The sequence below is a fragment of the Ornithorhynchus anatinus genome, chromosome 18, assembly GCF_004115215.2.
Source record: "Ornithorhynchus anatinus isolate Pmale09 chromosome 18, mOrnAna1.pri.v4, whole genome shotgun sequence".
NCBI classification, from domain to species: Eukaryota; Metazoa; Chordata; class Mammalia; order Monotremata; family Ornithorhynchidae; genus Ornithorhynchus; species Ornithorhynchus anatinus.
In genome coordinates this window covers 28,310,045-28,327,245 of record NC_041745.1, presented here as the reverse complement: position 1 = coordinate 28,327,245, position 17,201 = coordinate 28,310,045, and the positions used below count along the sequence as shown (strand labels likewise).

Below are 17,201 nucleotides of genomic sequence, written 5' to 3'. Positions count from 1 at the left end.
TGTCTGCAGTTCACTGTGACCTCATATTCTGCCATCTCTTTTGGAGTCCGGGACCAGGCTCACCTTTTCCAAGAAGCATTCTATGATATTTGTGAAATGCTTACTGGGTGCCGGGTACCATACTAAGTGCTGGGGTGAATACAAGAAAATCGGGTTGGACACAGTCCTTGTCCCACATGGGACTCACGGTCTTAATCCCCATTTCACATAGGAGGGACCTGAGGTTATGTGGCTTACCCAAGGTCACACAGCAGACAAGTGGCGGAGCCGGGATTAGAACCCAGGTCCTTCTGGCTCCCAAGCCCAGGCTCTATTCGATAGATCGTGGAAAGTTTTAGCTGCCATGGTTACCGTGGCTGTGGCTTTTAGACTCTGAGCCATGAGAAGCCTGAAACTCTGCTCCTCTTGCCACAGTACTTTATGGCTTTCCCAGCACTTAGTACAGTGCTTTGTACAAAATAAGCACTTAATAAGTACTATCTCTACAACTACTACTACTATTACAATGCCAGACTGACAAACCGGGAGGTAATATTCCTTCTACCAAGCTGTAAGGCAGGTTTCTGATTGTCGATATCAAATTGAACAATAATCTAGCACCCTCTAGGAGATATTAAAGCCACTTATTCTGCTGTTTATTTTCAGAATAGCTCTATGTTTACTTCACACTCTGTTAGCGTGGCTCAGTGGAAAGAGCCTGGACTTCGGAGTCAGAGGTTATGAGTTCGACTCCCGGCTCTGCCACTTGTCAGCTGTGTGACTGTGGGCAAGTCACTTAACTTCTCTCTGCCTCAGTTACCTCATCTGTAAAATGGGGATTAACTGTGAGCCTCACGTGGGACAACCTGATGACCCTGTAACTACCCCAGCGCTAGAACAGTGCTCTGCACATAGTAAGCGCTTAAATACCAACATTATTATTATTTAACACTTCACTTCTCCATGCCTCAGTTACCTTGTCTGTAAAATGGGGATTAAGACTGTGAGCCCTACATGGAACACGGACTGTGTCCAACCTGATTCGTTCATTCATTCGATCGTAATTATTGAGTGCTTACTGTGTGCAAAGCCCTGTACTAAACTCTTGGGAAAGTACAGAATAACAATAAACAGATAAATGTACTACTACCACTAAGCTACTTCAGAGCTCAGTACGATGCATGGCACGTGCTAAGTGCTTAGCCAGTACCATTTAAAAATAAAAATATAGGTAACGGGGGTCTCAGACCAGAGCCTTCCCCAACAGCAAGTTTAGGGGGGCTGCGGGAGGGGTACTTGCTGAAGTGCATAAACACTGAGGTGGAAGCAGGTGCCCAGCTGAAGGATGGATACTGACACACCTGGGCCCTCTCGGTTTGAATCTCCATGAGTGCCTGGGTCCCCCCTGGGCTGAAAGGTCACAGAGGAACTCGGTCCCCACAAATACTGTTTGGGGGCGGGGGACGGGGGTTCTTCCTGGAGCTGGGAGCAGGAAGCAGGAAAATCGAGACAAAGGTACCTGTTGTTTGCTTGCTTAGGCACGTTTTCCTCTAGCTTTTCTGGACTTTCCTGGTTGCCAACATACCAATAAACGCATCCACTCCCCGAGACTACTGGGTTGGCCCAAATTGTGCATCTGGAGCGACCTCCCCTCCGGCCTGGACGTAGCTTTATCACTGAGAGGTCAGCATCAAATGGGCACCTTTATGGCAGGTCATGGGGGCGACTTACTCCCCCTTGGTTTGGTCCCCAGGACCTTGTCGGTATGGCTAGTTGGCAGCCCGTCCAACCGGGCCCCATGAGCACCAAATTCCGGGTCGAAAGAACCAGAGACGCCACCCTGAGCTCACCTTCTGCGGACGGTTCCCCCTCCCTCTCCCCGTCGCTAATCATCGGGCTCCGCACACACTCCGGAAATGACACGCACTCCTCCGAAACCCCCACGCCTCCGAAAGCCGAAACCCAGTTGAATTCAGCCTGGAAACTCACCGAGCGGCGGATTAGTATTCTCTTCTCCAGCTCCCTTCCACTTTTCTCGGGTGAAATGGAAACAAAGGTCATTCGGGGCTGGATCAGAGCTACCGGCTACTAAAGGACACTTAGAGAGGAAAGCATTTTGAACGGGTTTTGTTCAGGGCCTTCCGCAGCCCCAGAATGGAACCAAAACACAATGTTCGTTCTCAAATTGAACCACAATAAATATGAAAGCAAAAACTACTACCTGCCAGAGAGCCGCTGTTCTTCCTTCTCCCTCTCTCTCGCTCTCTTTCCCTCGCAGCCCAGCCTCTCCTCCCCCACACCCAACGGAATGCCCTTCAAAGCCATGGCTCGCTGCTTTGGGTAAATGTTTTACAAAACACTAAACAACCCCAGTGTCCCACCCTTAGAGCAAACACTATTGAGGGAACACAATATAATAGTCACAAAGATATCCACCGGTCAGACTATAGGGGTAAACCTAGAAGCAGACTAATTCCAAAACTTTCTCCTCAAAAAAAAAACCCTCTCCAATTCTTCGGAGGAAAAAAAAACCAAGCAACTGAAATGAACTTTGACCCCAGAATACTGAAATTTAAAAGTTCAATTACGATAAGCTTTTTTCTCGTTGTCTTAATGTGCGAGCAAGTCTTGACACGTCTAGCAGGAAAACTGGCTATAAGCAGCAGCTAATAAAGTCGAGTTTACAAATAAATTTTGTCAGTACACAACTCCATGACAGTTCCAAACGGAAAAATGCAATCTATAATAGTGGCACACAAATTTATCTGAAGAATTCCAAACGATACAGGAAAAAATCTATATATCAAAAGATTTCTCTGAGAATTCCCCTTTTAATCAGCAAGAAAATGCTCACTTCATGTTCCAATATCCGGCAAGTCCCGCGGTTCCAAACCGACATCTAGAAACCAGAAGTGTTGCATTCCAGGCAGGTTAACAATTACACCTGGAGGGGAACAAAACTGGCCCTGACTCACGGACGGACGGATGGACAGATGGATGGGTCAGGTGCCTGAAGAGGCCACCCCAGGATTGGCTGGATAAAAGGGAGGACCACTGGGAAGACAGCTAGGCCGATCTTACCTTGCATTGGGAAAATGAGGCCTGAAAGCTGCAGACGGGGACACCAAGTGCACACTTAGGAGGTCACCCCCACATTCACATATGCACATTTCATAAACAGATACACACATATGCACATACGTCCATGCCTCCCCCATCATGAATGTGTGCAGTTGAGAAGCAGCATGGCCTAATGGCAAGAACACGGGCTTGGGTGTCAGAGGACATGGGTTCTAATCCTGACTCTGCCACCTGTCTGCTGGGTGACCTCGGGCCAGTCACTTCATTTCTCTGTTACCTCATCTGTAACATGGGGATTGAGACCGTGAGCTCCACCTGGCACAGGGACTGTGTCCTACCCTATTTGCTTGTAGCCAGCCCAGCGCTTAGTGTAGTGCCCGGCACATAGTAAGTACTTAAAAAACACCATAATTAGTATTATTATTATGTGGGACAGGACTGTGTCAACTGATTACCTTGTATCTACCTCAGTGCTTAGAACATTGCTTGGCATATAATAAGTGCTTAACAAATACTATAATTATTAGTAGTAGTAATATTATATGTGTCCATGTATACCCATGTATATCGTGTATACCCATGTATACCCATGCACTTACGAGTGTGTGTGAGAATAGGGGGCGTTGTTTGCCCTGAAATAGGCCCTTCGGATTCTCCAGTTTGGGATAGTGATGCACACCCATGCACATCCACAACCTAACCTTCAGCAGTTTGGCCCAGCCAACTCAGTGGTCCCACACATCAATCCTATTTATTGAGTGCTTACTGTGTGCAGAGCACTGTACTAAGAACTTGGGAGAGTACATTATAACAGTATAGAGTAAGCCACGCAAGCCCCAAGTAGGAAAGGGGCTGTGAGACTTGATTATCTTTTAAGCGCTTGATACAGTGCCCTGCAAACAGTAAGCACTCAAATACTATTGCTTAATAAAGCTCCAGTACAGGGTCTCACAAAGGCAGAACAAGACAGGATGGGGGGGGCAATGGGCCTAGCCAGTCCTCCCCCAAGGGTGACTCTTCTCTGGGATCTACTGGCCAATCAGGTTCGGGTAGCTGCTCCTTATTTCCTCCGCTCTTATTTAGTCTGGCAATTCTTGCTCAACTTTTCCAGCTCTTATTCCCCATGGCATCTGCTCACTCCACTACTGTAACGTGGGAGTGTGCTGAGGGGAACAAAGCAGGAGAGGAGTGCCGGGAGGAGCATACTCAGGTGTACTGGGAGGGGTGCGCTGGGAGAGGTGTACCAGAAGGGGTTATCAGGAGAGGTGTACCAAAGAGGTGTCCTGGGAGGGGTGTGCTGGGAGGGGTATACCCAGAGAGGTAATCTGGGAGTGGGGTACAGGAGGGCTGTGCTGGGGGTGTACTGGGACGAGTGTACCCAGAAAGGTGTAGCAAGAGGGGTTTGCTGAAAGGGGTGTACCAGGAGAGGTCTACCAGGTGGGGCGTGGCAGAGAGGTGAACCAAGGGGGGTGTACACCAGGAAGAGTATACCCAGACAGGTGTATTGGTACTGAGAAGGGCAAACCAGAATGGCTGCTCTGGAAGGGGAGTGACTGATCTGAAGCTCTCAAACTCAAACTCCTTGGGTAAACTCACGTTTGTCTTACTTTAGCTTGAACCAAATCCTATAAGCACACCAGTACCCACCTGCTGTGCCAGAGCACTGTACTGGGCACCATATGAGGTTTACAACTTAGTGAGGGAGAATGCCAGATGCAGACTGTGAATATTCAAAAGGAAGAAACTGAATGATAAATAATAGATATAAAGACATGCTATAGTCTATTTTTCTATACTCCTTTCTATACTCATTTTTTCATTTTTCTATTATCTTGCATTACTAATTGTTTCTAGGAGCAGAAAGGGGAAAGAGCACATCCCTGAGAGGCAGAGGACCTAGGTTCTAATCCTGACAATTCCCTGCTCTGTGTCCTTGGACAACTCATCTAACTTCTCTGTGCCACAGTTTCCTCACCTGTAAAATGAGAGTTTAATACCTGTTCTCCCTCTTAGACTGTGAGCCCCACGTGTGACAGGAACTGTGTCCGACATGATTAACTTGTATCTCTCCCAGTGCTTAGTACAGTGTTTGGCACATAGTAAGCCCTTCACAAATATCACAGTTATTATTACCTATAATTTTCCTCTGACGTTCATTAGACGTATACAGTTAATGTTCATCTGCTTCCCCTACTGAATATAAGCTTCTCAAGGGGAGGAACCAGGTTTTATCAATCTATCAATGGTATTTACCGAGCTCTTACTTTGTGCAGGGCACTGTACTACATGCTTAGGAAAGTACAATTCAACAGAATTGGTAGACAAATTTCCTGCCCATAATGAGCTTACCATCTAGCGGGGAAGACAGTAATATAACTAAATAATTTACAGATATATACATAAAGTGCTGTGGGGCAGAGGGTGGGGTGAATACCAAGTGTCCAAAGAGTACAGATCCAAGCACATAGACAACACGGAAGAGGGAATCAGGGAAAAGAGGACTTAATCGGGAAAGGACTCTTGGAGGAGATATGACCTTATTTTTACTTTTATTGTACTGTCCCAAGTTTCTAGCGCAGTGGTCTGTATACGGTAAGTATGGAGCCCAGTGCTCTATACACAGTAAACACTTCAATCAATGCTACTGAGTAAATGAATCCATGGTACAGTAATCTACACACAATGTTCACCCAGTAAAATGCTATAGCAAAGATCCAAGGCCATGCAGGCTGCCACCAAACCGAGAACAACTCAAATCATTAAATCAATTGATCAATCTACTGTAATTATTGTATTATTCAAAGCAGGTACGAAGCACTTGGGAAAGGACAAAATAAACGGTAGATATGATCCCTGCCCCTAAGGAGTTTACAATCTAGTGGGAAAGACAGACACTAAAATAAATACAGATAGAAGGAAGATGGAGAAGGGGTCATGAATTAATGCTTAAAGAGTAAGGGCGGTAATTTACGCACCCTTTAAACACTTGATATTCACTCCACCCTCAGCCCCACTGTACTTCTGTACATATCCTCACCTTTCACCATTTTTTTAATCTGTAATTTATTTTAATGCCTGTCTCACCCTTGAGACTGTAAGCTCCTTAATAATAATGGTACTTGCTAAAGTCTAAAAAGGAGGGATTAGGATTTCAACTCCATTTTACAGATGAGGACCTTGAGACACAGAGAAGTTAAGTGAGTTGTAATAAAGTCACGTAGCAGAGAGTGATGGAAATAGAACCCAGGTCCTCTGTCTCCCAGGCCCATCATCTTTCCACTAGGTCACATTTGTGAGCAGAGATCGTGCCTATCAATTCTGTTTTAATTTCAGCTCTGTCACTGTCTGCTATGTGATCCTGGGCAAGTCACTTAACTCCTCTGTGCCTCAGTTCCCTCATCTGCAAAATGGGTATTGAACGCCTGTTCTCCCTCTTACTTAGACTGTGATCCCCATGTAAGACCTGATTATCTTGTATCTGCCCCAGCACTTAGTACAGTGTTTGACACATAGTCAGCACTTAAATTCATATATATAGAGAGAGAGAGACACAGAAAGACAGAAAGACAGAATACTGTATTCACCCAAGCACCTAGTACAGTGCTCCATACACAGTAAGTGCTCAGTAAATATCCAATGGCACTTATGTATATATTTCCCCCTCAAGACTGTAAGCTCGCTGTGGGCAGGGAACATGTCTACCAACTCTGTTGCATTGTACTCTGTCAAGTGGTTAGTACAGTGCTCTGCACAGAGTAAGTGCTCAATAAATACCAATGATTAACTGATATGCAGAGAAATGCCTAGGGAGACTGTATTTCAGTGCTACAAGTGACACAGAAATGTTGGATAGGCAGTAGGAAGAGAAGAGAAACAGGGGAGATTGGACATTAATCAGGGAAGGCCTCCTGGAGGAGATGTGATACCAGAAGAGAGTTGGGGTCTGCCCAAGGCGTGGGAGTTCAAGGCAGGATGAGAGGGTGTGAACAGGAGATTGGAAGCAGGACAAAAAAAAAAACATGGAGTAGGTTAGCTGGAGAGAAACAAAGAGTGCAAGCTGAGATGTAATGGGAGGAAAGAGTGGATAAGTAGAAGGGGGAGAACTAATTGAATCCCTCCAAACCAAATGTCAGGAGTTTCTGCTTGTTGCATAGAGGGGTAACCATTGGGGGTTTGTGAGGAGTAAGGAGATGCATGCAGAAAACATTGAAAGAAAATGATCCAGGCAGCAGAGTGAAGAATGGAGCAGAGAGGACGGACACTGATGCAGAAATAATGTTGTTGAATTGTATTTTTCAAGCACTTAGTACAGTGTTCTGCACACAGTAAGCGCTCAATAAATGTGATTGAATGAATGAATGAAAGTCAAGATATGATATGCAACTGGACTACGTGCCTGGTTTGTGTTTGGATGGAGAGGGTGTGGTGGAATCCAGAAATAATGGTTGAGGCCAAGCCAACAGAATTTGGCAACAGGCTGAATATGCAGTTGAAAGACAGGGAGGATGCAAGGACGACACAAAGATTTTGTTCTTCCAAGATAGGGAGGATGGTGGCGTTGTCAACCATGATGGAGGTTAGGGGAAGGAGAGGATTTGGGAGGGAAGATGAGGATTCAGTTAGGGACTTGTTGAGGTCGAGGCTCTGGCAAGACATCCTTGTAATGATGTCTGAGAGGCAGGAGGAAATACAAGATTGCAGAGAAGGAAAGAGGTTGGGGCTGCTGAGGTAGATTTAGGAGTCAGTCATTTAGAAGTGACAGTTGAAGCCATGGGCATGGATGGGCTCCCCAGTGGAGTGAGTATAAAGGTTACTATCATCATCATTATGGTATTTGATAAGCACCTAATATGTGCTAAGCACCGGGGTAGATAAGATAATCAGACTGTTCTAAAGAGGCTCATAGTCTAAGTAGGAGGGAGAAGGGTTAAATCCCCATTTTACAGATGAGGAAACAGAGGCACAGAGAAGTGAAGAGACTAGCCCTAGGTCACACAGCAGGCAAACGGTAGAGCCAGGATTGGCTCTTTTCACTAGGCCATAGTAGGAGATCCAGAACAGACCCTGGGAAAAGAGACAGAGGCAATTGGCAAAACAGGGCTGAAAGGAATTGTTCAAGGAAATTAAACAGGAATGGGAGAAGGGAGATGGTGCAGGAGCTGGAGGGTGGGTCTGATCCCAAGCAAGTAGGTTTATTTGAAGGAGGGAAAGGGTCATTAGAGCGTGAATGGATGAAGATGGAGGTCAGAGAGGGAAAAAGATTGGGCACAGATGTTTCTAGAAGGTGATAAGGTATGGAGTTGGAGGTACAGTTGGAGGAAGTAGATTTTGAAAACCTGGGGGAGATATTCCTCTCGAGAGATGGCTGCAAAGGGTGAATGTGGATGTAGGGGTTGAAGGGAGTTGGGGAAGTGAGGTGGAAAGTATATGTAGTATATTCAATACTACAGCCCTCTGAAAAGACAAGATGGTGCCTGGCACATAGTAAGTGCTTAAGAAATACCACTATAAAACAGAAAAAAGCATTATCCCAGACAAGGAGAGCATCCTGAAGTGATGACAAAATCACCTCAGATATTCTACCAAACTCATCCTCCACTGTTGATAATCAAGCCCTAGAAAACAGAGAAAACTATTCAATATCGAATGACACAGCATTTGACAAACCGCCTTGGCAGACACAACCAGAAAAATGTCACAGCCTCTGAAACCAATGACCTACTGAGATTAATCGGCACAAAGGGGACACCTCCTCTGCTTTAACACCTACACAAGCTCTTCCTCCACCTCAGTTTAAAGGTAATACTGATAATGAAGCAGTGTGGCCTGAGAAGAAGTGAGGCTCAGTGGACAGAGCTTGGTCCTGGGACTCAGAAGATCCCGGGTTCTAATTCTGGCTCTGCCGCTTGCCTTCTGCGTGACCCTGGACAAGTTACTTCACTTCGTCATGCCTCAGTTAACTCCTCTGGAAAATGGGGATTAAGACTCTAAGCTCCATGTGGGACAGGGACTGTATCCAACCTGATTTGCTTGTATCCACCCCAGCGCTTAGTACAGTGCCTGGTAAATAGCGCTTAACAAATACTCTAATCATTATTATAATTATCTATGGGTATGTATGTGTCAGGCTGACAATCCATGCGCTCCGTGCTCAGGAAAATGCAAAGTGCACCTTTTATGTCCTCTTGCCATTCAGAGTGAGCTGTCTCCAGGCCCTACTGGTTAAGAAAAGCAAAATATCTTCTACTACCAAAAGGATGTATGATTGAACTATTTTCACAGTAGTGGTGATGATCTGTGGTAACCATCGTCACTCTCCCTCTCCCAATCCTCTAATGGCCAGTGATCTGCATGAGAGGCAATGGGTGACAGGTGTAGTCTGCAATGTCAGAGAAGTGTCTGAGATTCCAATAACCGCATTCACCATTGTGCCCCGATCCATTCTGTAGGATGTTAAGTGACAGCTAGGTAAATCGTCTGATATCTTCCTTTGTGAAAAGATTTCTGGGTAAACAGTGCACTGGAGTCCAGAATAGTCTGCAGGAATCGGGATGCGCACAACTTACCTGCGGGAAGCCCACTGATTCTCCTTCCAATCCCAGTCGTCCTGCTGGCATGGGCCCCAGTGCTGACTCCCTGGGGATCTGCAATTGCTGTTTCTGACTCCGTCACTTGTCTTCTGTCTCTCGTGGTTCCTGGCTTGAGTCTGCAGATCTGAGAACAAGTATTCAATCTAGATGAAGCCCAAAAGGCCTTCCCTGGACAAGCCCTCACTCCCCCATTAGCCCCTGCTCCTCCATCACCTATGCACTTTGGATCTGTACTTCTTTAAGCACTTAGATTCCCACAACGCTTAAGTACAAATCCATTCGTAATTAAGTTTAATAACTGTCTCCCCTTCTAGAGTTATAAGATGCTTGTGGTCAGGGATTGTATCTGTCTGTTCTATTATATTGCACTCTCCCAAGCTCTTAGGATAGTGCTCTGCCCAGATTAAACCAGGAAACACTCAATAAATACTGCTGATTGATAGATTGGATTGGCTCTTCGCAATCATACTTGTAGCAGAGAAGACTCTCACATAGCTTCTAGACTGAAGCTCACTGTGGGAAGGGAATGTCTACCAACCTCTGTTGTATTCGACTCTCCCAAGTGCTCTACACTCAGTAAACGCTCAATAAATACCGATGATGATGATGATGATGACGATGATAGCTGCTCACCAATAAGTGAGATGTGAGATACAACTCATCTAAGCCAAGTCAAGGTTGGTTCCATCCTTTAAAGTCCTGAAACTACCATACTTGGCCTGGCCTGATGGAATCACAATGAGGCTGGCCAATAGTAGTCATAACTGCGGCATTTCTTAAATCCTTCCTATGTAACAAGCACTGTGCTAAGTGCTAAGGTGGATGCAAGATAATCAGGTCAGGCACAGGGCTCATGATCTAAATAAGAAGGAGAAGGGATATTGCATCTCCATCTTACAGATGAGGAAACTGCGGCACAGAGATGGTAAGTAACTTGCCCAAGGTCACACAGCCAGCAAGTGGTGGTTGAGCTGGGATTAGAACCCAGGTCCCCAGGTCTGTGGACTCCCCCTTCCCCTTACCCCCACCTCAGGCTCACAATACTTATGTACATATCTGTAATTTATTTATCTTAATGCCTGTCTTTCCCTCTAAACTGGAAGCTTGCTGTGGCCAGGGAATGTGTCAGCTATATTATACTCCCCCAAGTACTTAGTAGAGTGCTTTGCACACAGTAAGTGCTCAATAAATATGATTGACTTTCCACTGGGCCACACTTCTGCCAGGGCAGTTCTTGTGTTTTGAACTCCTTTGGGTGAAAAATCTGGCCATTACCTTGGACGCAGACTCAGAAATGCTCCTCCCCATCCCTTTCCCTCACCCCCCACGAGGCAAACTCCTCCTCCATGGGGCATCAGTCTACTCTTTGGTCGGACCCCTTCCAATGCCACGGTTTGCCTGCTGCCTGCCAACAGACACCTAGGCTTTGTTGATTCAAACCATTTCCTGCTTCCTTGTGTCAAGGGTGAGCAGAAGTGCTCGTTGGAGAAGAGAGTACTTTTGTGCAGAAACATCCGCCTCAGTGTGGCATCCTGGGGGCCTGAGCTCTTTTCCCGCCGACCCTGGCCCCAATGGTTTGCTGCTATCATTCCCATCAGGCATAGAGGGGGCCCATCTCTGGGCCCCTGGCCCATCTGGCCCCGAGTCTGCCTAATCTGATGGGGTGAAGCTGTTTTGGGGAGATCAATGGGGCTCTCGGACCTGGGCTCTTCGGCTAGCTTTGTTTCCTGTCCCTCCAGGTTCCAGGTCCTGGGGAAACCATCATCATCATCCAAGGGTTTTATCAGCCACATCTGAATACACTGATAAAACCTCACAGTCAGTAGTATCACCTTCACACACCGGGGCAGTTCTCCCTCTCTTCATCCCCAGAAATGATGAAGGCAGGGAAAGTGGGAAATCTATCTACTCCCTCCAAAAGCCACAAACACAAACACAAGTTGGGGCTGGGATTTTTTTCGTCCACTAGACTGTAATCTCATTGTGAGCAAGGAATGTATCTACCACCTCTGTTATACTGTACTGTCCCAAACTCTCTGCACAATAAGTGCTCACTAAATACATTTGATTTGATTCTGTGATGTCTGCCAGAACAGCAGAGTTTCAGCAAGGAAAGGCTTGGGTCCCCTAGACTGTAAACTCATTGTGGGCAGGGAATATGTCTGTTTATTGTCATATTGTACTCTCCCAAGTGCTTAGTACAGTGCTTTGCACAAAGTAAATGCTCCATAAATACAACTGAATTAATTAATTAATGCTGGGGACCACAAGATTGACATGACAGATCAGTCATGTGTTTTCTTGGAAACTTGGCTGCTGGGGAAAGGCCAGGGATGGAAGGCCAATGGGTAGGTAAGAGGTAATGTCAGATGGTGGATGATGCTGAAGTCGATAATCAAACAGTAAAATGGTTGACACGACAGACAAAAATAATGGTAGTTGCTAAGCGCTTCCTATATACCAAGTGCTGTACTGAGTGCTGGAGTAGATGCAACACATATTCAGCCACTGTCCCACATGGGGTTCACAGTCTAGTGGAGACAGGGGTGGGGAGAGGGGAAACAGCTTTGAATTCTGAGTTTACAGTTGAGAAAAAGGAGACACAGAAGTTAAGAGACTTGCCCAAGGTCACAAAGGAGGCAAGTGGAAGAGCCAGGATTAGAACCTAGGTCCCCTGACTCACAGGCACATACTCTTTCCATTAGGCAAGCTGCTTCTCCAAAAAGCAGAAAGCCTGCATCTAGGGTTTTCACAGCTTCCCGGTAGCCTCCATTTGAAAGGAATGACTCTAAGAAGCAACGTTACCCGCGCTGCTCATCTAAAGGGGATGACTGTGTCTTCAGGGATCTTTTTTGCTTTCCATAATATAATTTTTCATCATGGTATTTGTTAAGCACTTACTGTGTGTCAAGTACTATTCTAAGCACAGGGTTAGATACAAGTTAATCAGGTCAGACACAGTCCCTGTCCCATTTGGGGCTTACAGTCTTATTACGAAGGAGGATGAATATTGAATCCCCATTTTACAGATGAGGAAACTAAGGCACAGAGAAGTTGAGTGACTTTCCTACGGTCTCCCAGCAAGCAAGTGGCAGATCTGGGATTAGAACTCAGGTCCTCTCACTCCCAGGCCCAGGCTCTTTTCACTAAACCACGCCATTTCGCTAATCTTCCGCACTCCTCCTCTCTGCTGCATACGCCACCCTCCCTCTCTCCCTTCCTCCCCAGCCTCAGCAGCTCTGCAGCTGCCATGCTCTCTCCCTGCCCCCAGCCCTGGGTCCCTGGCCGCACATACAATTTCTGTATATACATTAGGCTATTAACATGACTCAGCCTGAACAGCTAAGGTGTGGCTCTGACACAAGAAAGCAGGATAGTGTGAAAGAGGCCTGTTGAGTCCATTTAGCCCAAGCTCAGAAGGTTTTCCCAGGTCTTTAGGACTCCAGGAAAGCAAGCATAATGAACGCCCATCCTGATGAATGAAACAACCATGTCACTGCAGTGTGGAGAAGCAGTGTGGATAGTGGATAAAGCATGGGACTGGGAGTCAGAGGACCTGGGTCTTAATCCCAGCTCTGTCATTGTCTGCAATGTGCTGGGTGAATCCCTTCACTTCCCTGTGCCTCAGTTATCTCATCTGTAAAATGGGGCTAAGACTGTGAGCCCTATGTGGGATTATGCCTAACCCAATTAACTTGTGTCTACCCCAGTGCTTAGTAGAGTGCCTAACACAAAGTAAAAGCTTAACAAATATCACAATTATTATTATTGTTCTGTGACGTGCCTTTGTTGGGTGACTTTTAAGGGGAAAGCTATATTTCTGTGGTGCTTGGCTGGTTGGCAGAAACCCCCACAGCATGGTGGTTTGGATCTCATTGAGGGGCCATTGGTGGATGGGGCCCAGGGTGACTTGTTTGGATCCTGACCCTGCATTCAGGCCTGGGAAGGGTGTGGGGGGAACTCTGTTTCTCTCTGGGGGAAGTACAAACATGAAGGAGGAGTGTGATGAGCGATGGGGCAGGGTCTGATGGGTGAAGACATCCACCTCAGGATGTGGTCACATGGGCACAGGGCTGCGGTGGCTGCCACTTGCCTGCTGGTGATCTTAGGTATGTCATTCAACTTCCCTGTGCCTCAGTATCCTCATCTGTAAAATGGAGATATCTGTTCTCTCTCTTCCACTTAGAGTATAAGGTCTATGTGGGACAGGGACTATCCAACCTGATTATCTTATTTCTACCCTAGTGCTTAATACAGTGCATGTCACATATTCTAAGAGCTTAACAAATACCACAATTTAGTATTATGATGGTGATGAAGTTAAACTGTGCTCCTTCGTAACTGACTGTTCCACAGGCTGGTTCAGCCCCCCAGCATTTGAGAAGGAGGGAAAAACATTCTGAACGTCCATGGAGAAGTGATGATGATTTAAAAAAAATTCTAATAATTATGGTACTTGTTAAGCATGTACTATGTGCCCAATACTGTTCTAAGCACTGGGGTAGAAACAAGTTAAGCAGGTTGGGCATGGTTCCTGTCCCAAAAGGGGCTCTCAGTCTTAATTCCCATTTTATAGATGAGGTAACTGAGGCCCAGAGAAGTTTAGTGACTTGACCAAGGTCACACAGACATTTGGCAGAGTCAGGATTAGAACCCAGGTCCTTCTGATTCCCGTGCTCTATCCACTAAGCCATGCTGTTTCTCTAAGCACTGTGCTTCCCTAAACACTGTACTAAGCACTGAGGTAGATATAACATAACCAAGGACCGGAGAGTTTCCTCATTTCTTGCGACATCTTGCAGGGACGAGAATAAGAAATCAAAAGTCCCAGTCCCAGGCTGGGTCTGAGAGCAGGCTAGGCCCTCACCAGTGGCCCAAAAAGTTCTTCCTGGTCACATTTGTCTACGAAACACTTGGGCGCTCAAGCCTAGAAACTCAGACATGAACCGACTGTTCCTTTTCTGTTATCACAAGGTCCTTTCAGGGAAATGTCTCAAAATCTTAATGAACCGATCCTGGCAGGATGGGTGCTGTTTCTTGAACTCCCCTAAAGCAGTCTTGTCCGGGGAGTTGGAGGGGCTTCACCCCAGGGGACCCAATAAACTGCCTCGCCAGGGAAACAGAACCCAGCATGCCACTTTCGCCTGCCTTAAAACGATCCCACTGCTAGGAGTTAATAACCAGTTAATGTTGTAACTGAATTACTTTGGCGGGATACCAGCACGGCTCTTTGTAGACACAGGACATGGCATGGCCAATGAGGAGGAGACCCTCAAAGATTTCACATTTTCTCTTTGGCTCCACACAGCGGCTGTTTGGGCAGTGCTTAGGGCCTGGTGGGTGAAGAGGGCCGACGGAGGCCAGCCGAGGCAGCTTGGCCCTTCAGTTCCAAAGTCCGCCACAGCCCCCGCGTAATTAACCCAGGCCGGGTTTCTGATTAACGTACAGAGCTCGGAGAAACTGTGACCCATAGAAACTTGGCACTCGGCTTGCTTCTGGGAGTCCAACCTGTGTCACGAGTGCAGGTTTCAAGGGCATTAAAGGACTTGGGTGTTTGCGTGCAGCCAATGGGGGTGGAGTGCTGCGTCACTGGACAGCTTCGGCCTGGAACCGAAAACCTGGCCTGCAGATTGGCTTGAGGAACAGGTAGATTGAAAGAGTTCCCGTTTCCAGCCAGAAGAGCCCCTAAATTTGCCAAGCTTTTTCACCAGGCTCCTGAATTCCATTGGGCGCTGTAGCTCTTAGACCGCTCACTGCAGCAGCTCCAAGGGGCCGAGGATTGTCAGGGATTGTTGATCAGGGATTGTCTGACGGGATTGTCTGCCCAGAATGTCAGTCAGGGATTGTCTGGCAGGGATGGTTTGTTGAGGATTGTCTTTCAGGGGTGGTCAGTCAGAGATTGTTGGTTGGGAGATTGTCTGTTTGGTATGTCTGTCAGACATTGTCTGTCACAGTTTGACAGGGATTCCGCCAGGGTCGGCAGCTGGCTCTCTGTCAACCTGCGGTGGTGGGCCCAGTAGACCTTGGTTTGGCTGCCAAGCCAGGAAAGAAACTCAGGGCTCTGCTGGCTGCAGTGCTGCTGCTGTGGGGTTCAGCTCATCCTGTCATTTGCCTCCTCCTTTCGCTGCCCCTTCTTCCTCCTCTCCCAACCCCAACCACTTCACCTGGCTGGTTGGATATAAGGGCTGGGAGGAAGGGGAGAAGGAAGCTGAAGCTCTTCATGACGAATTGGATTTTTATATTATCTGCAGATTTCGGTTATTCATGCCCATGCACCCAGATAATTAAGCCCTTTGCTGATTTTCAGATAAGTCACAGAGAGGGTAAGACACTTGCCTGAGGCCACACAGTAATTTAAAGGCAGAACTAGAAAACTTTAGCCTCTAGTAAAAATTAAAATAATAATGATGATAATAATACTTGTTAAGCATGTACTATGAACTAAGTACTATACTAAGCACTGGAGTAAATATAAGATGGTAAGGTTAGGACACAGCCCCTGTCCCACATGGAGCTCACAGTCTAAGTAGGAGGGAGAACAGGTAGTGGATCTCCATTTTACAGGTGAGGAAACTGAGGCACAGAAAAGCTAAGTGACTTGCCCAAGGTCACACAGCAGGCAATTAGCAAATCTAGGATTAGCACTTGGGTTCTCTGACTCCTAGGCCCGTGGTCTTTCCACTACTTCCCAATTAACTGCCCAATTAACTGGTAGCCTGTTGCATCTTCCCCCTTAAGCCACACCTGCACTAGGGAGAAACCAGGAACATAACCTAGTGGAATTAGGAGTCAGGAAACCTGGGATCTAGTCCCATCTTCACCACTTGCCTGCCATGTAACTTTGCACAAATTGCTCAACATCTCTCTGCCTCAGGTTCCTCATACATAAAATGGGGATTGAATACCTATTCCCCCTTCCTCATCTCATCTGTTGGTATTTGTTAAGCGCTTACTATGTGCAGAGCACTGTTCTAAGCGCTGGGTAGATGCAGGGTCATCAGGTTGTCCCACATGAGGCTCACAGTCTTCATCCCCATTTTACAGATGGTGCTCACAGGCCCTTCCTCCTAGACTGAGTGCTGCATATGGGTTGGGGACTGAGTCCAATCTGATTATTTTATATCTACCATGGTGCTTGGCACATTAGGGCTTAATAAATAAACCATTAGCATTATATCATTAAATCTCACCAATTTAGACTGAAGGGATGCCAGGCTGTAGTAAAAACTCTGATTGTAGAAATATTATTCATCAGTCACTCGATGGTAGTTGCTGAGCGCTTACTGTTGCAGAGCACTCTATTAAAGGTTTGGGTGTGTACAATTCAAGAGAGTTGATAGACATGATCTCTGCCCACAGGGAACTTAAGAGTAAAATGAGCTTTAGTACCGTTTGTGCCAAGGGTTTCTCCAACTCTACATTAAATTCACTCTGACTCTTAGCTTCCTGGGACCTGGAGTGGGAGATTTAAGTTGTTAGTATTTACTGAGCACCTTTTGTGTGCATTTTAATCAGAGTAAAAAGACACTCTCCCCATCTGCAGGAGAAAGG

General features: G+C 46.5%; 1 protein-coding gene across 6 annotated transcripts in view; it reads right to left on the bottom strand.

The window, feature by feature from the left end:
• RBM47 (RNA binding motif protein 47) overlaps nucleotides 1-17,201 on the bottom strand; it is a 130,426-nt gene that overhangs the window by 67,891 nt on the left and 45,334 nt on the right. For 3 of the 6 annotated variants that reach the window (XM_029046683.2, XM_029046682.2, XM_029046684.2), the window contains one exon: nucleotides 9,627-9,774. In XM_029046683.2, the coding sequence (XP_028902516.1) occupies nucleotides 9,627-9,774 (148 nt within the window). Of the gene's footprint in view, nucleotides 1-1,968; nucleotides 2,162-2,200; nucleotides 2,220-9,626; nucleotides 9,775-17,201 lie in introns of those variants that run through there. The other 3 variants (XM_029046690.2, XM_029046686.2, XM_029046688.2) reach the window with 3 other exon arrangements.